The 19,824-nt window shown below is 41.7% G+C and overlaps 2 protein-coding genes across 5 annotated transcripts in view; one reads left to right on the top strand and one right to left on the bottom strand.

The window, feature by feature from the left end:
- Nucleotides 1-3,001, top strand: part of kmt2d (lysine (K)-specific methyltransferase 2D) — a 31,285-nt gene extending 28,284 nt beyond the window's left edge. For all 4 annotated transcript variants that reach the window (XM_018665953.2, XM_018665955.2, XM_018665950.2 and 1 more), the window contains one exon: nucleotides 23-3,001. In XM_018665953.2, coding sequence (XP_018521469.1) covers nucleotides 23-115 — 93 coding nt within the window. In that variant the 3' untranslated portion in view covers nucleotides 116-3,001. The remainder of the gene's footprint in view (nucleotides 1-22) is intronic.
- Nucleotides 3,002-4,384: 1,383 nt separating this feature from the next.
- On the bottom strand, nucleotides 4,385-18,265 carry acvr1ba (activin A receptor type 1Ba). Its single transcript, XM_018666145.2, is given in 10 exon segments — nucleotides 4,385-6,912; nucleotides 7,243-7,373; nucleotides 7,503-7,551; nucleotides 7,553-7,628; nucleotides 7,997-8,153; nucleotides 8,323-8,490; nucleotides 8,629-8,859; nucleotides 9,109-9,369; nucleotides 9,485-9,721; nucleotides 18,051-18,265. Coding segments are annotated over 10 exon segments (1,500 nt in total). The 5' UTR covers nucleotides 18,115-18,265; the 3' UTR covers nucleotides 4,385-6,786.
- Between the last annotated feature and the right edge of the window lie 1,559 nt (nucleotides 18,266-19,824).

Here is a 19,824-nt window from a genome sequence, read left to right as displayed (position 1 = left end):
TGTATGCGTTTCTTAATTCCAGCTGACTTACGACTACCAGTTTGACTTTGAGGACGATCAGCACAAGATCCCTTGCCATTGTGGAGCTTGGAATTGCCGCAAGTGGATGAATTAACGAGAAAACAAGAAAAATGGAGAACTTCCCTCTCACTGGTGCCAGAACACTCCTGCGCCAAAGCCTTTGAATCCTACATAGCCAGTGCATAAGCTGTTCTGAAAGATGTGGATGGAGGAAGGCTGGCCTCTGTCATTGAAAGACTTAAAGCGGCGACACCTGTAGCCAAAGGTTTGAAGAGCATTAATCAATAAAAGCAACCCGACCACCTCCATCAGCAGCAGCTCGATGGCGGGGATTGACTTTCATGTTTGGACTAGTGAATCACCCTTTTCCTCAGCCAAAACCCTTTTCCCCCCCTTCGACTGTTCTCAATAAGCTTACAGTGGCTGGAAAACAATCCTCAACATCTACCAAATGATTCTGACCCTCTGATATCAATACTTGTAGTGCAGAGCTCACCTGGAGCTCCGACAAAAAGCCATTTTAAAATACTAAGAATGAACTAATGATGCATTTTTATGTTTTAAGTCGGACCTATTTCCTGTCCCACCTAACCACACCTCCCCCTTACCTCCCAGAAAAGGCACTTTCCCATCAAGTCATCAATGAAGACAACACGGATATTGGCTAGCTAGACAATCTTGATGTGGCTCTGTGTAAGAACTACATATGATCGATGGAAAAAAAAAGAAAAAAAAAAAAGATGTAAGTTAATATAAAATTTGAGATGCTATTGATCTGTGGCTCCAGAGGCACCAGATGTTCTGACTGTGTGGAGTCCTAAGGTGGGTTAGTTGGACCCAGTCTACCTCATTGATTTAGCGGGAAGTGACTGCTTTGTATGAAAACTGTTAACTGCTACTGTGGAACCGGGGGGGAAAGGGGGTAATGTTTTTATGGGCTTAGCCTTCTCGGACAAGCAGGGAATCTTAAGCAGCAGGTTTGCTCTATCTACTCTATGCTGATGATGATTTACAATAATGAGCCAACATAATTATTATTCATGAATTATTTATACAGAGGAAATATATGACAGTTTTGATAAGATATTGCATTAAAATCACAATCAGAAGCTTAGCAGGTGTCCTGTATGCCACCAAATCATCCTGGATATTGATGTAGCTTTTTCTTTCTTTCCTTTTTTTTTTTTTTTTGTACTTTTTATTTATGCGTCTCAAAACCATGCTATTAGCTGTGTGAAAGCACAATAACATCCACCTTTTTTTAAGTTGCTTAAGACAGTGATGGTGTGAGTGAATGGCTCTAGGATCACAGGAAATTAACCAAGTACACATCTGCTTGTTGCTTCATACATTGAAGTTCTGCTTGTTAAAAACCAGCCGGTGGATGCATGACTACTGTCCCATTTAATGCTTTTTAATTCCCCAGCAACTCACAACTCGAACCTAAAACTTTGAATCATGCCTCTTCCTCTTTGTATTATTTAGTGGACTGTTGTTAAAACTTTACTGTAGTAAGTCTTCCTCTGCCTGAGTACAGCCTGCAGTGTTTCTACTCCCCCTCCCCTCCCCCTGTAGTGTGCTTTTCTAGTGCTGGTACTGTCCTCTCGAGGCTGGACTGATGGCAGGGAAAGACTTATTGGAAAAAAGGGCATTTGTTTTCATTTCTATGTAAGATGAATGAAAAAAAGTCTTTAAAGGGAGCTTTACTGAAACTCCACCTTCCCATACTACTTTGTTTCCTCCTCCCCTTAACCTAAGACCTCACATGATTTAAAAATGCAAAGTTGTACAAACTGTATATATAGTATATGCATTAGGGGACAGCAACTCTTTATCCAGCCCCTTTGTAATCAATAAAGTCAAAAGTGTAGAGAAATAAAATTGAAAAAAAAGAAAAAAATCAACCACTGGATATCATTTTAACAAAGATAAAGCTGTATATAAATATAAATATATGTAAAATGGCAAACTAATATCTTTATGTATATGAACCAGAGTGTTTTGCATTTACCTGTTTTTCTATTAGTGTTTTTTGCTATAAGCTCTCAGAGACAAGTTTGTTAAAATAGGTATGAGAAAATGTCTGGTCTTCTCCAGTCAGTTTGCGACGAGAAGCCGAGGTGATTATGAAAAAACTTTGGATTCACGTTGAGAGTCGTTAATTGAGACATGAAAATCACTTCTTGCATAAAGCAGTACAATGGTGCATAGCATTTGTATTTATGTAATATTGTTCGTGTTTATTTTTCTTTTTATTTATGCTACTGCTTGTTGATTACCAAAACCTGTCCCTTAATCGGTTACAATTGGATTAATATACTCTTGAATGGAAAATCTTGAATTCCCTAGAATATTGTTAGTGTTTTTGCTTTTTTATATCTTCCCTATAGAAGTGAATGTGTTGGTAAACCTTGTGAAATGGTTACTTGGCCTAATGTATGTTATGTAATACTCAAAGTTAATCCCATACTTAACCTGGTAATGAATTGCACTCTCATAGTATAACGGAGAACTTCTCTAAAGTGGTAGATATTGATCAAGTATCCGAGGCAGTGATATATATATTTTTTGGTATGTTTCTATTTCAAGGGAAGACCATGACGAGACATTATGCCGCTCACTGGATTTTAGCCTGAATAATTTTTAACTTCTCTGAATCTTAATTTAAGTTCTCTGCATATCTTATAATTTAATAAAGTTTGCTCAAATTGAAGGTTTTTTTTAACCTCACCTACTTTTTAAAAAGATGTTGCATCTGTACAGCAGAGATACTTTTAGGGAATATGAATAAATATAATGATCATTTTTATTGTATGTGGCATGTTTTGTATGGATATTATTTTGAATTGTACATATTTTTTTCAGGACGCCAGAGGTTGCATCTCTTTATATACAGCTTTCCCACTCCCTTTCCCCTTCATCTTATTTCTTTGTCTGCTTTTGTTTCTTGTAAAGGAAAATAAAATGCATTTTAAATATGTGCTCATTTTTCCTTTAACTAAAAATCCAAGCAGTATTGACACTGAGCTTAAATAGTAATAAATATTATGAACTCAGGTTCTACTCAAATCTTGTGACCACCACCAGATGGAGATCATGGAGATCAGGTTGGTCAGGTTGTCATAGAGATGGTTCCGTCATGTAACAGGTGTGGAACTTGTCATGTGACTACAGGTGGTGGTTGCACATGAAAGTAACTAATGATCTGATGAAGACCACAAGATGTGATTGAAAGCTGTCTGTAAGTCAAGATTATCTGAAAAAGTGACATTCTTCTGATGTCACTTCTGATGATGATGATCAACTTACTGATTTCACATCCTGGGCTCGAAAAGCAGATGTTGATCCTGAGGGAGTGGAAAAAAATCATAGAAACTCACGAAGAAATACAGAAAACTGCATAAAGGACAGATTCACATACTGAAACAGTTTTTGCTCACTTCAATCAGTATATTGGCCATATAGAGATCACTTCCTGATGGGCTTCCAATATAAGTGATGAGGGACAAACTGCGCAGTCCTTGTTCAAAATACAAAAGTTATCTTTACATGAGGCCTCTGCAGTCTTATATAAACAAATCAAGTGTGTATATTCCAAAGTTAGACTTTTTAATGCATAATTCCCTCTGTGTTACTGTCTGAGGAAGCACAAAGAATCAATTTATCTACTAAAAGACTAACTTTGTATGATACCCACTTGATATGATTTACACAGACAACTGAAGCCTCATATCATCCTCAGATAAACTTTTTATATATTTCTGAACAAGGACTGTGGCACAACAGTCACATTGGAAGTCCTTTAGGAAGGAATTGCTTTAAGGGGAACTCCACTGATTTTACACATCATTCTGTTCACAGGTCTTTGGGAATACTACTTTATATATGCCTCAAGTGATGTCACTCAAGGCTTTGGCTGAGGCTGAAAACTACAGGTTTAAAAATCTGAAAAAAAAAGGAAGTGGTGTGAAGTTATAACCTCATCTCTGCTTGAGGCTAGCAGCTCAAGGTTACATTAGCCGCTACTGAGATAACACATCTGAAATTCTGACTGAACTGTCGGCGGTCGAGTTGCATTGTGGGTAATGTGGGTGCCAGGATATCTCTGGTTTTGCTGCATTGATTTTGATCCTTTTTTAAACTGTCCACAGTCAGTCTGACAGTGTTACAGGAGTGCAATGCTACTCTTTCAATAGTCAATATTAATAGGAATTATTACAGGAAGTAAAACCTATTTTTAATGTAAAAAAATCCTTTAATCCTAAATACTGGTTGTTTGTATTCGTGTTAAACTTGTGGCAGCTGTTGACACTGAAAACACAGAACAAACATCTAGAATGAGCAGCACAGTTGAAGTCACACATAAGAAAAAGAGGAATTTATTGTATATCATCTATATACACTTTTGAACTAATTCTGAAAAGATTTGCACAACATGATTTTTGAAATCTTGAAGTATTACTTATGAACAGGATGTCTGATGGTCATATACCCATGGCAACAAACCAAACATGGACAGGAGTGTTTTGACAATTTTGGTTCAACTGACAGCAGTCTCCCATTTCCTCTTCCCAGCTCTCCTTCCTTCCCCCCGCTACGCTCTGCCTGCTGAACTTCCACCCATGTTAACAGTAGCAGCAACATTTCTGGGGTACACAGCCAACAACCCGAACAAAAACAAAACAAAAAAAACAAAAAGAAAACAGGAAGAGGGAAAGACAAGTCTTAATTTCGTCTACCTCAGTGCAGAGGACCCAGTGTTTGAGACAGCATGCAAAATGGACACGAACATGACACATGGATTCTGGATCAAGTGATGTAATAACTAACATTAACTAAAGTCCATGTGGACATAACAGTGCAGAGCCCAATGGTGACAAATGTCTGTGTAATACTTTCATAGTCTTGTCTGCAGAAAAACCTCCCAGCTGCAGGTGACATAAGTAGAATGAAAACGTGCAGTTTCACTTTACAGCATGTCAGTCTTTGAAGTCAAACCTCTGAACTACTTTTCACATCTAACTCTATGTTCCCTGTGTGTGAACTGTCAGCGGTTGTCTTTATTTCTAAATCAACAGCCATTGGCAGGATTTTTGAGGTTTACATGATGCTCCTTAATATTCCAGTGTCAATGAGAAAGAAAGAGATGTCACCCCAGAGGACGTATGTAGAAACAGATCTGCATTATTGAGCTCTGAAAAGAACTCATTGAGCAATTCCAACAATTACACATTTTTTTAAAAAACAACAAAAAAAAAAAACTAAACAAAACAGAAGTTGCAGCAAAATTATCTGGGATCAGTAGTACCACCAAACTGCCATGAGAGGAGCAAGTGAAAAACAAATTCCAGCAGATGACACAGTCTATATCCTGGCACAGTTAGAAACCATGCGAACAGCTCAAACAACAGACTTTTGAAAGTACCATTCAAGCAAAAAAAAATAAAAAATAAAAAAATCACTGTTTAAATGTCACACTGGCGCTTGTGGCATAAAAGGAAAAAAAATGCATGTTTTATATACAAATCATATGTACCCATCAGTAGTGTCTAATGTCAAAGTCAAAAGAAAACACCCATCATGATGTCTTTACATAAAACACATAAAATATATTTCAAAGCCATTTCATACGCCTCTTATTTGCTTAGTGTGCACGATGTCATCGCCTGTCACCGACGGGGTTTATGGCTACATCCATATTTGAACTGAGTGTCTTATTAAATGAATGTAACAACCCCTTAATCTTAACATCTGAAAGATGGTGAAGACTTGGACTGAACTACAACATTTAATTTTCATATCAAGACTCTGGCTTGTCACATCTCGTCTCACAGTGTTCATCAATATGAAATAAAAATATCAACAAATAAATAAAAATAAAACCATCCCAGACATTATCCCTGCCTCATTTCAAACTAACACCAGGACTGGACCACATCCGTTATGTGATACCTGCGGGTCTCACACATGATGAGGAAGCTACAGTTGAGTGCAACTAATTTCGGTTTTGTAGGATATTTCAAGTGAGGGATTAAAAAGCACATTCTGGCTGTTCATGCTTAATTAAACCAAATGTCCAATAACTGCTTTTGTCTACTGAACTACAGCCTATATCAGAGGACATCTGAGTGTCTTAGAAAACATGCTAGTAGTCCAGACACCTTTTACACACATACACACAATTAGAGACAGTGCTTCAGCCTCGTTCTCCCTCACACACTAACAGCAACAGAATGTGATGTTGCATGGCCAACAGAATATGAAGTTAAGTGTTATTGTTTTTTAACTTAAAAACCACAACATGCTTGACTTTTCTGGACAAGGTTAGTCCATCCATGGGACAATTTCGGAGAGGTAAAAATTCTCAAAAAAAAAAAAAAAGAAAAAAGAAAAAGAAAATCCCGTCACTGTACAATAATAATAATTCCTGCCATGGGAAATGAAAACAAAAAAAGGTTGAGTGTGATGATATTAACAGTGGTAGTGCTGTAGTGTTGTGGCCCATGGAGAAGAGGGTCAAAGGGAACAGGGGGGAGACACAAGGATCGAGGGGAGACAAGGGAGGGGTGGGGGGAGAAGTCAGGAGGGGGGAGGGGTGATTCTCAGTAGTTTTGGCTAAAAAGGTGAGGTAGGCCTTGTCACAACTTGGAGTGTGGCTTTAAAACTGGCAGGGTTTTCATTTGCAGTCTGTCTTTAGTGTTTGTTTTCCTATGGGAGTGTGGTCTGGTTGTGCGTCTCCAGTGCGTCTTTTTTGCCGCCTGGCGCTCACATTTTGACGTCCTCCTCCACGCTGAGCTGAGACAGAGTCTTCTTGATGCGCAGGGCTGTCAGTCTGGCTGCACCGTTGGCGTACCAGCACTCCCTCATGATCTTCCCCATAACGCGCAGCGACTGCACAGGAAAAATGAGTTTTAGACTAAAACAACTAATTTTTCTCCACTGTGGAAACATGATCGATCAGAGTTTAAGGGGACAGCGCTCAGAGAAACAGTACACTTCTACTGCTGACCTGTGTACCTTTATTGAAGAATTTAAGAAAATTAAAGGAACTCCTGGTCCTCTTTATATGATATACGGTAAACTAACACACTGACATACACCTATAACAAAGGAAGATAAATTAGACTAGAAGTCTGTCTACCTATATAGCCACAGAATGTATTTTAAGAAAACTGTCAGAGCAGCTGTTGTTTTTTTTAGTGTACACATAGTGTGAAATACCTCATAGCTCTGCCACCAGTTGGGCACATTGGGCCTCAGTTTCTGGTCACACACCACCTTCCTCATCTCCTCTATGGAGGGGTCAGAGGGCACGAGGTCATAGTAGGGCAGCTGGTACTCCTCATGGATACCTGCAGAACACAATGGAGAAGACTCGTCAGTTTCTGGTTTCATGGTTTCGTGCTCCTGATCATTAGATAGATTCCCTCTCAAGAAGAACATTTTGCCCCCCCCCAATCAGCTGCCACTGGTGGTCTTACCTCCTGCATTACAGCGACGCGCAATCTCCCAGTACACCAGGCCCAGCGCAGTAAATGTCAGCACACTTAAAGGAATCAAAGTGTTTCATGTTGATGGTTTCATCCAGAACTTCTGGAGCCATATATCTGGGGTGGACACAAAGAGTAGGAGTGAACAATGGTAACAAATTAGAATTTTTATATGACTGATTAAGCCGTTTCAGTGATCATATTTAGCAGAGTTCAAAGTTAATGGAATTCAAATTAGAATGTTTAGGGGCAACGCACATTACTCATCAAAAAGTCACTTTTAAAAGTGAAGCTGGCAAAGCGTTGAGCAACAATCAAGCAACAAAGGTTTTGACACAGACAGCATCTGTTAGCAGGTTCTTTTCACTGCTGTTTTGATCGTTTCATGAGAATTGCAGGCGATAAATAAAACCTGACCTTCAACAACCCGCTACATTTGTACTGTATAACTACATTTGTGTGCTTATAAGTATGGAAACATTTACCTCTTAGTGCCCACACGCTGGTTCGGTGCTATATCGATTGTGTCTGTGATGGACTCATGGCGGACTGCCAGACCCAGGTCGGCTATAGCACACATGCCGTTCTTCTTAACCAGGATATTTTTAGACTTGAGGTCACGGTGAGCAATGCCAGGCTTACCTGCAGGAGAACGCATAACACATCATTACACTGGCCTATAGAGTGCAGCAGAAACAGCTGAACAGCTAGCTGAATGCAAATAACTAATGTGTGCGCTGTCATGTTCCTGCTGTGTTCATTTGTTTATTAATCATATTCTCTGTGTTTTAACATGGCGGCTTCATCTCACCCTGAGTGCCGAGGATCTCCATGTGGAGGTGCGCCAAGCCGCTGGCTGCTGACAGTGCAAGTTTGATCATGCCCTCGATGGTGACAGAGTAGCGGTTCAGGTAGTCAAAAAGAGAGCCGTGCTCATGATAGTCTGACACCAGCCAGAGCTGAGTCCATGTGCCATTGTCTGACAGAGAGCAAAAAACAGTAAGAGTCAGAGAACATACAATTAACATCTAGGAGTATCAAAATACACTAAATGTACGGATCTTTAACTATTAGTGAGAAGTTTGAATTTCTAAACATCAACAAGACAAATAAATACCTTTATTGTCTGCTGCGATGAATCCTAGGATGTTCTCGTGTCGCAGCATGATTGTCTGGTAGATCTCTGCCTCTCTGAACCAGGAGCGCTCCTCCCTGGATGAGAAGATCTTCACCGCCACATCTCCTCCTCTCCACTTCCCTCGCCACACTTCGCCGAAACGACCCTTTCCTATTATCTCCTGCAGCACGATGGTCCTGGCCACTGTCCGCTGCACAAACAGGGGCAAACCTGCAGGGGGCAGTTGAGAGACTTACTAAGCACATTAGCCATTGTTCCCTGTGGACTTTGTTTTGTAGATGTGGAGTGGTGGAAGCACTCTCAGCAGATTCTAGGTTAGTTATGCTCATTTGTACATTTATAGAGTGACATATGGACAACTAGTCTGATGCCTATGTGTCCTTTCAAGAGCATTAGCAAAGAAACTGTTCCAAAAATACATTCTTTTTTTCTTTATTACATCAGGTAGCATGTACTGACCAGAGCCTGATCCAGAGGTGGACATGTCATAGATGAGGTCCTGCAGGGTCTTGTCCTTGGCCAAGTACAGATGGTCACAGGAGGGGTCCTCTACCTCCAGCCTTTGCCTGTGGCTGTAGGCCCTCTGGTGATACTGGAAAAGGAACACGCCGACCATCAGCAGCACACATAGCAGGAACACCGGCCCTGCGATGACCGCCACCAGCTCCACCGGCCCCCAGGGACTTCCTTGGCTTGACCAGTCCCCCCCTTTTGTTGGGACTAGGATGCCAAACAAAAGATGCAGAGAAGCAGTGGTGATTATTTTGAACTCAATCGACTGAAACGGTGTTACTGTCAGACTGAAAGAAGAAGAATATTCATGATGGACCCTCACCTGGGACTTTCAGGTCAATACTGTTGCAGTAATCTACATAGCAGCAATGTGTGTTGAGCAGGCCTTCAGCACTCAGACAGTAGAAGGGCTGTCCAGGGGGAACCAGGTTGTCCCGGTTGATACAGATGCGTACGTGTTGCTCCTTCCCCTGGATATAGTACGTTGAGGCCATGCAGGCGCCATCTGTCTCACACTCATATCCTGTCTTCTCACAGTTTGTGCAGTTACAACGCAGAGCTGCGGGAAAGGACAGAGAGAGTTAAGTAAATAACAATTTCTCGAATAGAGGCCATGAGATGAAAAAAAAAAAAAAAAACATAATCTATTTCACTTCTCCATTTTGTCCAGCAGGGGGCAAGCTAACCCCACAGGTTCAACACAGGATGTAGAGAGTGTAGTGTCCCATTCAGCTGTAGGCATTTTGTGACATGCAGACACAGAGCTGGGAGTTTAGCGGCAGCAACCAGACAGCCTTGATGGCCCTGAAATCAGATCCTTCACTGCAGATGAACCCAAACACGCAGGGTGGAGATGGACCTGCCCAGTGGGACAGACAAAGTGAAACCCAACAAGGGGAGAGGGCTCCTGCCAAATCCCCAATGCAGCATTCTGCTCCATGCCTCTCCTCTGTCTTTCTCACACTGACACACAGAGAGCTGCCACTGTTTAAGCTAATGAGACAGGAGTTTTATTAAACACAGCACACTCCTGCGCGGGGACCTATTAAAGCTGACAGAATGGAACTCCTGCCGCCGCTGTAATAAAAACTATGACGGTCCACCTACTCGCTCAAATGAGGTCAGTGCCAGAAAGTCCGTACAAATCCACCACATCTAAAACAAAACCAGTGTTCGTTGGGCAACCCGGAGAGCAAGAAACTGCAATCTGATTAGATTTGGAGTGAAATGTGATTTTCAGTCACAGCACACATGCTTCTCATTTGGAGTAAGGTCAGCGCAGAAGGCTCCTACCAAGGTTTTCTACTTCCAGAGTGCAAAGCAGGACCAGACAAGGTTAGATGGGGGGGGGGGGGGGGGGGTAGTTTTCACATTGGAAAAACACGAGGGAAGCAGCTAAGCTCAACTGAACCCCAGTCAGTGGTTAAATGACAAACTGTCTGACTGACAACAGGGCCGCGAGTGAGGCGTGACAGGCCAAGAGCTGATCCTTGGTCAAAACAAAGGCTGGAACACTCAAGACTAATCGCTGTGGACTTAGCGAAGACAAGACCACCGTACCAACAACAACAGAGGAGAAGACACAAAACAGAGAGGAATTTCAATCCTTATTCTCCTACAAAAAAAAGAGGCTCAGCATCGGTTGGACCACTGACAATGCCTGGCCCTGGGGAAAGAAAAGATTTTAAAAGTGGCAAGCTTCCACTAATCCTCTGTGTCTTATCCTGAGGGTTTCTTTGACCAGATGAGCTCACTGATCTTCCTTGTTTGTACCAACTCTCTGTCAAAAGGTGTCAGCAGATTTTAACACATTCTTGAACCAACTGAGACGTCACACGATGAAGCTTTTGTTCAGTATGGTTCAGTTTAAAACAAACAAACAAACAAACTCAAAATGACTGATACACTGATTGCGCCATCAGCATGTAATACCAAAGTGGACAAAACCACAAACATTAGTGTCATAGGAGTGGTTTCCACTGAACTCTGGGAGGTTGCAATTTGTGTGGGAGCATTTTTTTGCATATAGCGTGTATGCTGATGTGTCTATGCTTGTTCACTAAGTGCTAACTGGAAATGTGGAACACTTGAAGCAGGGTTTCAGTAATATTTCTCATCTGTTTGGTGTTTGCGTGTGAGCATGTGTGAGTGTGTGTGTCTTGCTTGCCAGGAGGTGAGCGGGAAAGCGGCAGGAACTGTTGGCGGAGTGCGTCCAAATTCGCTAAAGTTCGCATGCAGATGGAATTTCCTGCAGATTACACAGAGGTGAAGCAGGCTGGAGCTGATAAAGAGAGAAAAACAAGCCCTGTGCCACATCACGCTAATCTACAGCATTAATGGTGCAAATATTTCAGCTAAATAAAACAGATGACATGAGTAACAGCAGTAAGTTAAAAAGCTGGACAGCGCTCGATATCCATCAAATTCAGACATGAAACCCTCCTTCCATCAGGCTCCTCTTTTGCAGACATGCTGTTTACTGGTTCTCAGTGAAATAAATCAATCTTTAGCAAGTGAGTCCAGACAGGAGGCATTCTTGATCAATCCATCCTCAAAGTAAGCGTGACATTAAAAAATACACATATTTTTGAGGGAGAGGGTTTCTCCACATCACATTCACATTACGGTGAACTGTTGTAAAAGAGACTTAAGTGTCCTTATTTTTTCTCACAAGAATCAAACTCAAGACTATAAAGGAGTTCCTGCAATAAATTTACAGGAGCGAGCTGATAGGAACACCATGATCTGCTGAAATGAACAGGCGCATCCATCCTGAAGACTCTGTGTGTGGTAAGACAGATGGTACACAGACATACAGACAGAAGCTCAGGAAGGAAACCAAACATGGCTGAAAACACACACATTCATTCTGCCATGGATGGTTTGTGGTCTACCAAGAGTTTGGTTTGTGGCATGTCTTCCCTTCCGTTAAAGGCTACCTTGCGACTATACCATATGTTGGCTGCCTCCAGACAAACAAGCTACAACAGTATGAGTGACAAATATGGAGAACATTTTATGACAGTAGAGATAGAAATGGTTTATAGATAAAATAATTAAATCCTGGAACTTTACAAATTAAAGTAATTCATCACATTGAAGCAAAAACCCTGTAAACCCAATGCTGTCACGAAACAGTTGTGCTCATTGATTTGCAACACTGCCCACTGCAACCTAACACAACCAGAGATATTAAAGGGATACGTCAGTAGAAAAATCTCTGTTGACACAATGTGAAATTGTGACCTCAAAAATAAGAAGAATATAGCTAAATCAAACAATGTCCAAGTAAGAACTCCTAGCACACTAGCATTTATCCAAATGCCATGTTGTTTGCTCTGCATATTTCACTGGATTCAGAGCACAAGTGTTACAAAGCTGGGCTAGGGAATAATATCAAGGCTAAATATACATGGATCTGAGTAGAGGCTGGGTGTGTGTGGCTTTTAAGCGAACTCTGCTCTTGTATCCACATAATTGGTGGTCTTTACACTGGTCCTTTGTGTGGAGATTAAGACGACATGAGGAGGGATTGGACTGGCCCTGCACGAACAAAGAGCAGAGAGTGGAGTGGGGGAGCGCACTTCAGCGTGGAGCAGTGAGAGAGGGGGGATGGGTGGGCACGCAGGGGATAGACCTGGGTTAGCAGTAACAACCCCCGATGTTTTGGGGGGCTGCTTCGGGCCAGACAGGATGGGGGCTGGTCCCAAATTGGGCAGGACAATACAGAGAGGAGGGGTCAGAGGGGGTAACGAGCGGGAATTACAGAGCCCCCCAGCTGCGATTGAGGTCTACCCAAGTGACCAGCTGTGACCATCATTAAAACTCAGTCTAGACTTTGACTTACGGGAGGGGGTAAATAACAGGAAAAGGGAACCGTGGAGGAAAAAGGGGAGAACGCGGTGAAAAAAAGTTTCTCCTTTGAGCTGTTACTATGTGAAGTTCCTATCATTCCGTTCATGTTGAGACAGGAAATAGCAGACATAGTGAGGAAGGGATTAATAAAACATTGTTGCCATAACCAGCGTTGCTTTAACTGGGACCAAACCAAAAACCACAGCCTAGTCCCATTCCAAACAGCTTCACACATTAACCTTGATGACAATGTTTTGTGTATGCGTGACTGTATACATGTGTTGTTCAGACTTACTCGTGCAGTGCAGCCCTGTCAAAACAGCGGTGAACTTTCAAGTATGGTAAGATGATAAAGTCTGTGGAAAATACTCTAAGCGTGCTTGGTGCAGGGCAGCGGGGGTTACACAAACACAGTGGGTTTCTGGGGGGCTAAGCGACGCAGACAGAGAAGGTCGGTCCGCGCGTGTGCACTGGGAGCAGAGCACCATTACCAAAATGCACTGGCTGAAATTAGATCCATACAGATACCAGACTGAGAGCTGATCAAGACAAGCAGACGCCACCAGACAGTGTGAGTGCAACACACACACACGTACGGGCGCACACACGCGCACACACCACAACTGTGTCCTAATCAATGCTAGGGGAAGGAGGAAAGTCATTACCTTTGTCTGCATCTGAGGGTCAGATTACTGATCTGATTCTAAAGTGAGGTCTCTGGGGCTGAGGCTGCTTCTACTATCTCTACCAACCACCACCCTCTAGGCTACATCCCATCCTGTCTGTCTGTCTGTCTGTCTGTGAGTACAGGCTCACTTCAGACTTGCTGCTGATGTTGGTGCTCAAATTCCCAAACTGGTCAATGCTGCCTCTTTAATGACCTAGTACGTTGCACTGCTGTGAGCCAATGCATCAGCCATGTGACTTGAGCTTAAAAACCCTTCTGAGTATTAGCACACCAGAGACTTAACAATTACTCTTTTTTTCTGTCCCACAACTGTTGCTTAAGTTTTACTCCGGCTAAAGCTATGAGTATCAAACCTCAGCAGTGTTTTGGGACTGAAAACAAATAAATAAATAAATTAATAAATAAAGAAAAAAGAGAAAATTTAAAAGAAACAACCCCAAATGCAACTTTTTGACAACAATGGTATCCAATTAGGCACGTTTTTGTACATTTGCTTGAGTGTAGATAACATTTGACAGTTTAACAGACAAGGACTTTGTCTTCCTCATTAAATTTAAAAAGTGTTTTATAGAGAAGCATTTACACTTTAATGCAATTTTGGTAATGCTGTTTTTCATTGACACTGACAAGAGATCAGAAATACCAGTTTAAACCAACCTCTGTATTGTAGAGGTCATGTTGATGATAGCAGAAACAAAAAATGATGATTATCTAATTTTATTTTGCAAACAGGGCATTTCGCAGATAATGTTATGACACCAAAACAACTACTTCCAGTTATCATCATCAAATAGTCCAGCCCTAACTGCTGATGTAGGAAAAAACACTGGAACGGTCACAAAGGGTCCTGCCACATTAATACTGAAATCATACCAGCCTAATAAAATTACATTTATTATGCAAAAAAGGAGCAACTTTGCATACTGGACTGCAGAGTGTAACACATTTGTTCTCTTTTTAAGGTAACGTCCCCATGGAGGCCTAGAAAAGGCAAGAAGGCAGTGGTTTAGACTGTACTTAAAGAACTAGTTAGATACACTCACACTACATTCCCCAAGCAAGAAAGTTCTTACCAACCACACCAATCAAAGCAAATCATTGTCAGGGAAGTATTGGAGAAAACTTGACAAGTAGACTGCACACCTTCCAGCAGAAAATAGGAGGCAGAGCAGGTCTAATCTGCATTCCAACAGCAGCCAAAAAAACAAATCAAACACCTCAACAAAGAGACGTGTGCTGGAGGATGGGTGTCAGGTTTAGCCCTATAGACATGAACTCGCGTAACTACCGGGTCTGTCTGGGTGTACTGTGACAATAACAACTCTCTATCACCAAGAACATTTAAGGGTCTGGCACAAAAAGCAAATGTTCTTGTACCACTAACACGTATACTACAAAAACCCTTTAAATAAAGACAAAGTGCTCTGTTTAAATTAATGGCATAGAGAAGTGGGTAACTGATCAGTGAGCTGGCTCTGCGGTGGTAGTAATCCCCTTGTGGTCCAACATCAGTAATGGGGGAGCTGGGTCAGTCAGAGGCTATGCTGTCTGCTGTAGCAATTAGGGCTCTGTGCCTCTGGGCCAACGGAGGTCATTAACAACACTGGTCATTATGGAGGGAAAACGAGACCACCCCAGACCTGACCTGACCCTGTCTGGCTCAGTGCCACAATACAGAAACTGTTGGTAAACACAAATTGCTAAGGAGGAGGAGGTTTTGGGCCAGGAAGTAACATGAAATTTCATACGGAGGACGTGCAACTTCAATTGATCATAATTTAGCTGCAGGGATCCAGCAGCCTTACACATGTATCTATCCACAACAGGCCTCGACAGCTGCTAAACCTTTAGGAAAAAAAAAACAAAACAACTTTCTCCCTTAAGACAGCTGGAAATACTACCACACCCCCCACCCCTGATCAAACTCTTTTCTCTTCACATGCACACACCTTTGAACCCAATAAGTTTCAACCTTTCTCTGTACATTCCCTTGGCTCTGATCTAATGGGCAGGTGTACACATGCTCCAGTCTGACTAGCTCATACTTCCTACACCTGAACATCAAATTTGACATTAAACAGCACCTGTACCAGAGGCAGTTCTCTGAACAAGTTGAGAAGAAGGCACTTTTCTCTGTTTCTAGTCGCCCTGTCTTTGATTTACACTGAGGAACGTCAGGGAATGACAAGACTCTGGCAGAGCTGGTGATAGTATGTGGAAGGGCTACTAAAAGTGAGATCAGAGTTCAAGAGATAACAAGGTTTCATCTAACCAAAGGCCTTCCTCTAACCTGGGAAAAAAACTAACAAACAAACACACATGGCAAATGTTAAAGTTTTCCTCAGCTTCCTGTGGTGGCAGTGAATAAGTGAAAGCAGAAGTGGGACCACAGATAACAAAGTACAGATTAAATTCTGATAAAGCACCAGGCCTTTTATATGAGAGCGATAGAGAATGGAGAGGGTGGGAAGAAAAGAGAAAGAGGGACGCGCCCTACCTCACGGCAGTGTGGTTGACAGTGCCCATATCACATTGCTACTGTGTTCAATGCACCCAGGCAGACTGCGTCACGCAGGCATGTAATGCCCATAACACCACTGACTCCTAATCCTTATGAAGTCAACAACACGTGACGGATTCATCAAACCCATGAGTAAAGCATATTCTCACAAAAACATACTACGCTTGCCACAGCCTTGGAATCTGCTCTAGCTCACAGCTACTTTCAGGTTTGTCTGGTTTCAGCTCTTGCATGGTGTAATCCATTATATGGCGTGAAACCATGGCTCCAGACAGACTTGTGGGCCCCTTTACATGACAGACCCCGCCAGCTGGACAAACCCATCATCACCCTCCCTCATCTGCTCAGGCCACACACACCCACCCCCACTCTCCCCTCACACATCACTGTTAATGTTAGAGTAACCCAGTCAGACAAACTAGCCACCCAGGTGTGATAATTTTCCCCGCATGTCTCACATGAAGTGATCAACCTTGGTGTACTACACCCTTATCTAAACTGAGCGGGGGAGGAATATTTTCATGATTCTTGTAAGGATGACTCAACTGTATGAAGCACAACATACACTTTAATAGATGACAATGAAGTCAGGATATTTATTCTGGCACACACTACTGCATTTTGTCTTTTTATTACTTAGTTTATCTGCAAGTTGCAACACGGTAAAACAGCCTTAAGATGCAAAGACAACAGGAAGCGCAAAAAAGCAGGGGTTTGCGTAACACAAGACGTGCTTATGTCTCAAAGGAAAATCTATTAATCCCAAAGTAAAAGTTGGGTGTTTGGCTCAATGTCAGTGATGAGTAGATGTGCTGTGGAGGCAAACACAAACAAGTTTAGTACAACATCTGCTCATTTGAAACAGTGGAGTGGAGCTGGGTATCAGCTGCTCCAGCAGGATGGATTCAGACTGAAGCAGCCCCATAACTGGCGCCTCAAAAGACCCCACTTGCCACATTTCCATCACAATGAACCCAGACTTCAACTCTGACTTCTGTCTGGGATGGCTGAATGCACGGCTGTTGTCACCCTATGCCAGCATTCACTTTCTGCTGGAGGCCACTAAGGAGCCTTTTCACTCCTTACAAATGGACACCAATGGAAGAGCTGCCAGTATTTACTCTCAAAAACACATTTCATGCACAAAGTAGGTTAGGCCTTCATTCAGAGACTTCTTTCTGCTCTCTGCACTGTGGAAAGCGGTGCTCACAACATGCGACGGAACTGTAACTGACCACATTGCACATATTTAACCAGCCAACTATAATTACATGGTGTTGTACCCAAGCAAGTGATAAGCAGACACAAGCAAACAAGAGATTGTTTGGTAAATACATTAGCATAACAGCAACCGAGAGATAACTTCCAACACCGACAGCAGACCGTGGAATATAATATGTCCATACGCCATAATAAAATGATTTTATTTCAGTCTTGGGGCCCTCAGACGAAACACAATTATCGACAATGTTCAACTTCACACAGTAGTTATCCTTCAGCTAGCAAATGTTAGCTAGCACCTTGAAACAAACAGCCCCACCATGTTGTTGTTGTGGTTTAGCTACTTGCTCCGTGTTCAGTGCCGACCATTAACACATCGGGTTTCGCCAGTCGATAAAAATCACAATCAACAACAAACTATCTGACGGCATGACTTTTGTTTCGTGCGAAACAGCGACTGTGGTTTTTGAGGTCGACGCTAGCTAGATACGGTTAGCCAAATCTCCGATACAGAGCGCCATGGCGATGAGCGACAACAGGCGATGCCCAGTCCAGGAAAACACATCGAGACAAAAGCCGGAGAGGTGCTCGGATGAAACTTACCATTACCGACGGCCACTAACCCGAGCAGGGCCAGCAGCGTAGGGGCAATTTGTTTTAGAGCCATTTCTTCAGAATTCCCATCTCTCCGCGATGAAATGCGTCCTAAGTGTGTCGTTATCAACACGACCAGCCCTGAAACACAACCACAGTCCGACCGCACACACCACACCGCCAGATACTCGCCAGCCAGCCAGCCAGCCAGCCAGGCGAGTGACGTGTTTAAAGGGGTGTGTGTGTGCATGTTTAAAGGGGAGGGCTGCTGCTGCTGCTGCTGCTGCATGTCCCCGTCTATCACGGAGGACAAAGCTGTGTGTATTGGGGAAAAAAAGAGTTGAGGGAATAACAATCTAGTCCCACATAATCAGAGGGAAGACACAAAGTGCAGTTAACTGGAAACAATCATAATCAGATCAATATTTGGTGTGACCATTGTTGATCTTTAAAACAGCACTAGTTGACATAGGTACACTTAGGACTGCACTGGGCTATGACCTGGACAAAGGGGTGCCCAGCGGCCCCCAAAGCCTGAGGTTTACTACATGGGTTGGTCTACATTATATGAGAAACCACAAATTAATCAAAATATCAACTATGATGGGTCAACCAATCTCCCAATCACATGCAAAAAAAAAAAAAAAGAAAATAAGGACAAATAAGTGAATAAAATATGGGTATAGAAAATTAACTGTAACTGAAAATCAGAACTTGATAAATAGAAGCAGAATGTACAGTCATGATACTAAAATCACTTTGAAAAAGATGAAGAAATGTACATTAAACAAATGATGTACAGGTGTAATATACAGGGTTTGATTTTCTCATATTTACAAAAACATTTCCTGTTGTAGTTTAACAGATAGAGGTTATTGTTTCCATCCTTAAGATATCACAGGGGAGCAGTATGTTTATCATGATTTTATGGCTGAATAAACTGAACCTTGAACTATGATTGAGATCATTACATAACACTGTCCATTTGGTGGTTGATCTATTAGAAACAAAGATGTATTCACAGAGCAAACAGAGCCTGAGTTTTCCCATGTTAATATTACTGAGCATGTAAAATCATGAAATCTCTCTTTTAATGACATGAAAAATCACTTACTTATAAATAGTATGTTAAAATTTGTAAAAAGAAAGTAGTAAAAGAAAAGAAAAACCCTGTTATCCCTTCAAAAAATATGCGATTTAATTATCTGAAGTCAGTCAATAATCATTTATTGGAAAACCAACAACTACTGCTCCCCCTCATTATCTGTTTAGTGTCTATGAATATGATCTATTATTATCATAAAGCTCATGTCATACTACAGTGTAGGATGAATTATGTTTTGATGAGTAAATGCATTCCTGGTTGAGGTTATTGCTTACAACTGTGCATTTGGTAATAGGAACAAAGATGTAATCAGGGAACTCACTGGGTCTTATCATTATTATTATTATTATTATTATTGAAAATCAAAGAAATATCACTTTTCATTATATAAAAGAGAGGGAGAAAATGAGCAAAACTAATCTGATGACATTTTGTCTATTTAATTATCTGAAATCTTCCTTCCTTACATTCAGTTTACCCTCTGTGACAATACTATGTTTTTAATGTCCTAAAGATTATGTCACACTAAACCTTTTGGGTCATATTAGCTTATGTTTTCTAGTTCAGGTCATAGCTTAACACTGTGCAGTTTGTCTACTGGAAACAAAAATGCATTCAGGGAACAAACTGAGTCTAACTGGCTGCCACTGTTGTAAAACCATAAAATGTCTCTTTTCG

Source organism: Lates calcarifer, linkage group LG6 (genome assembly GCF_001640805.2).
Source record: "Lates calcarifer isolate ASB-BC8 linkage group LG6, TLL_Latcal_v3, whole genome shotgun sequence".
Taxonomy (NCBI): Eukaryota; Metazoa; Chordata; class Actinopteri; family Centropomidae; genus Lates; species Lates calcarifer.
This window is presented reverse-complemented; position numbering and strand designations above follow the sequence as displayed.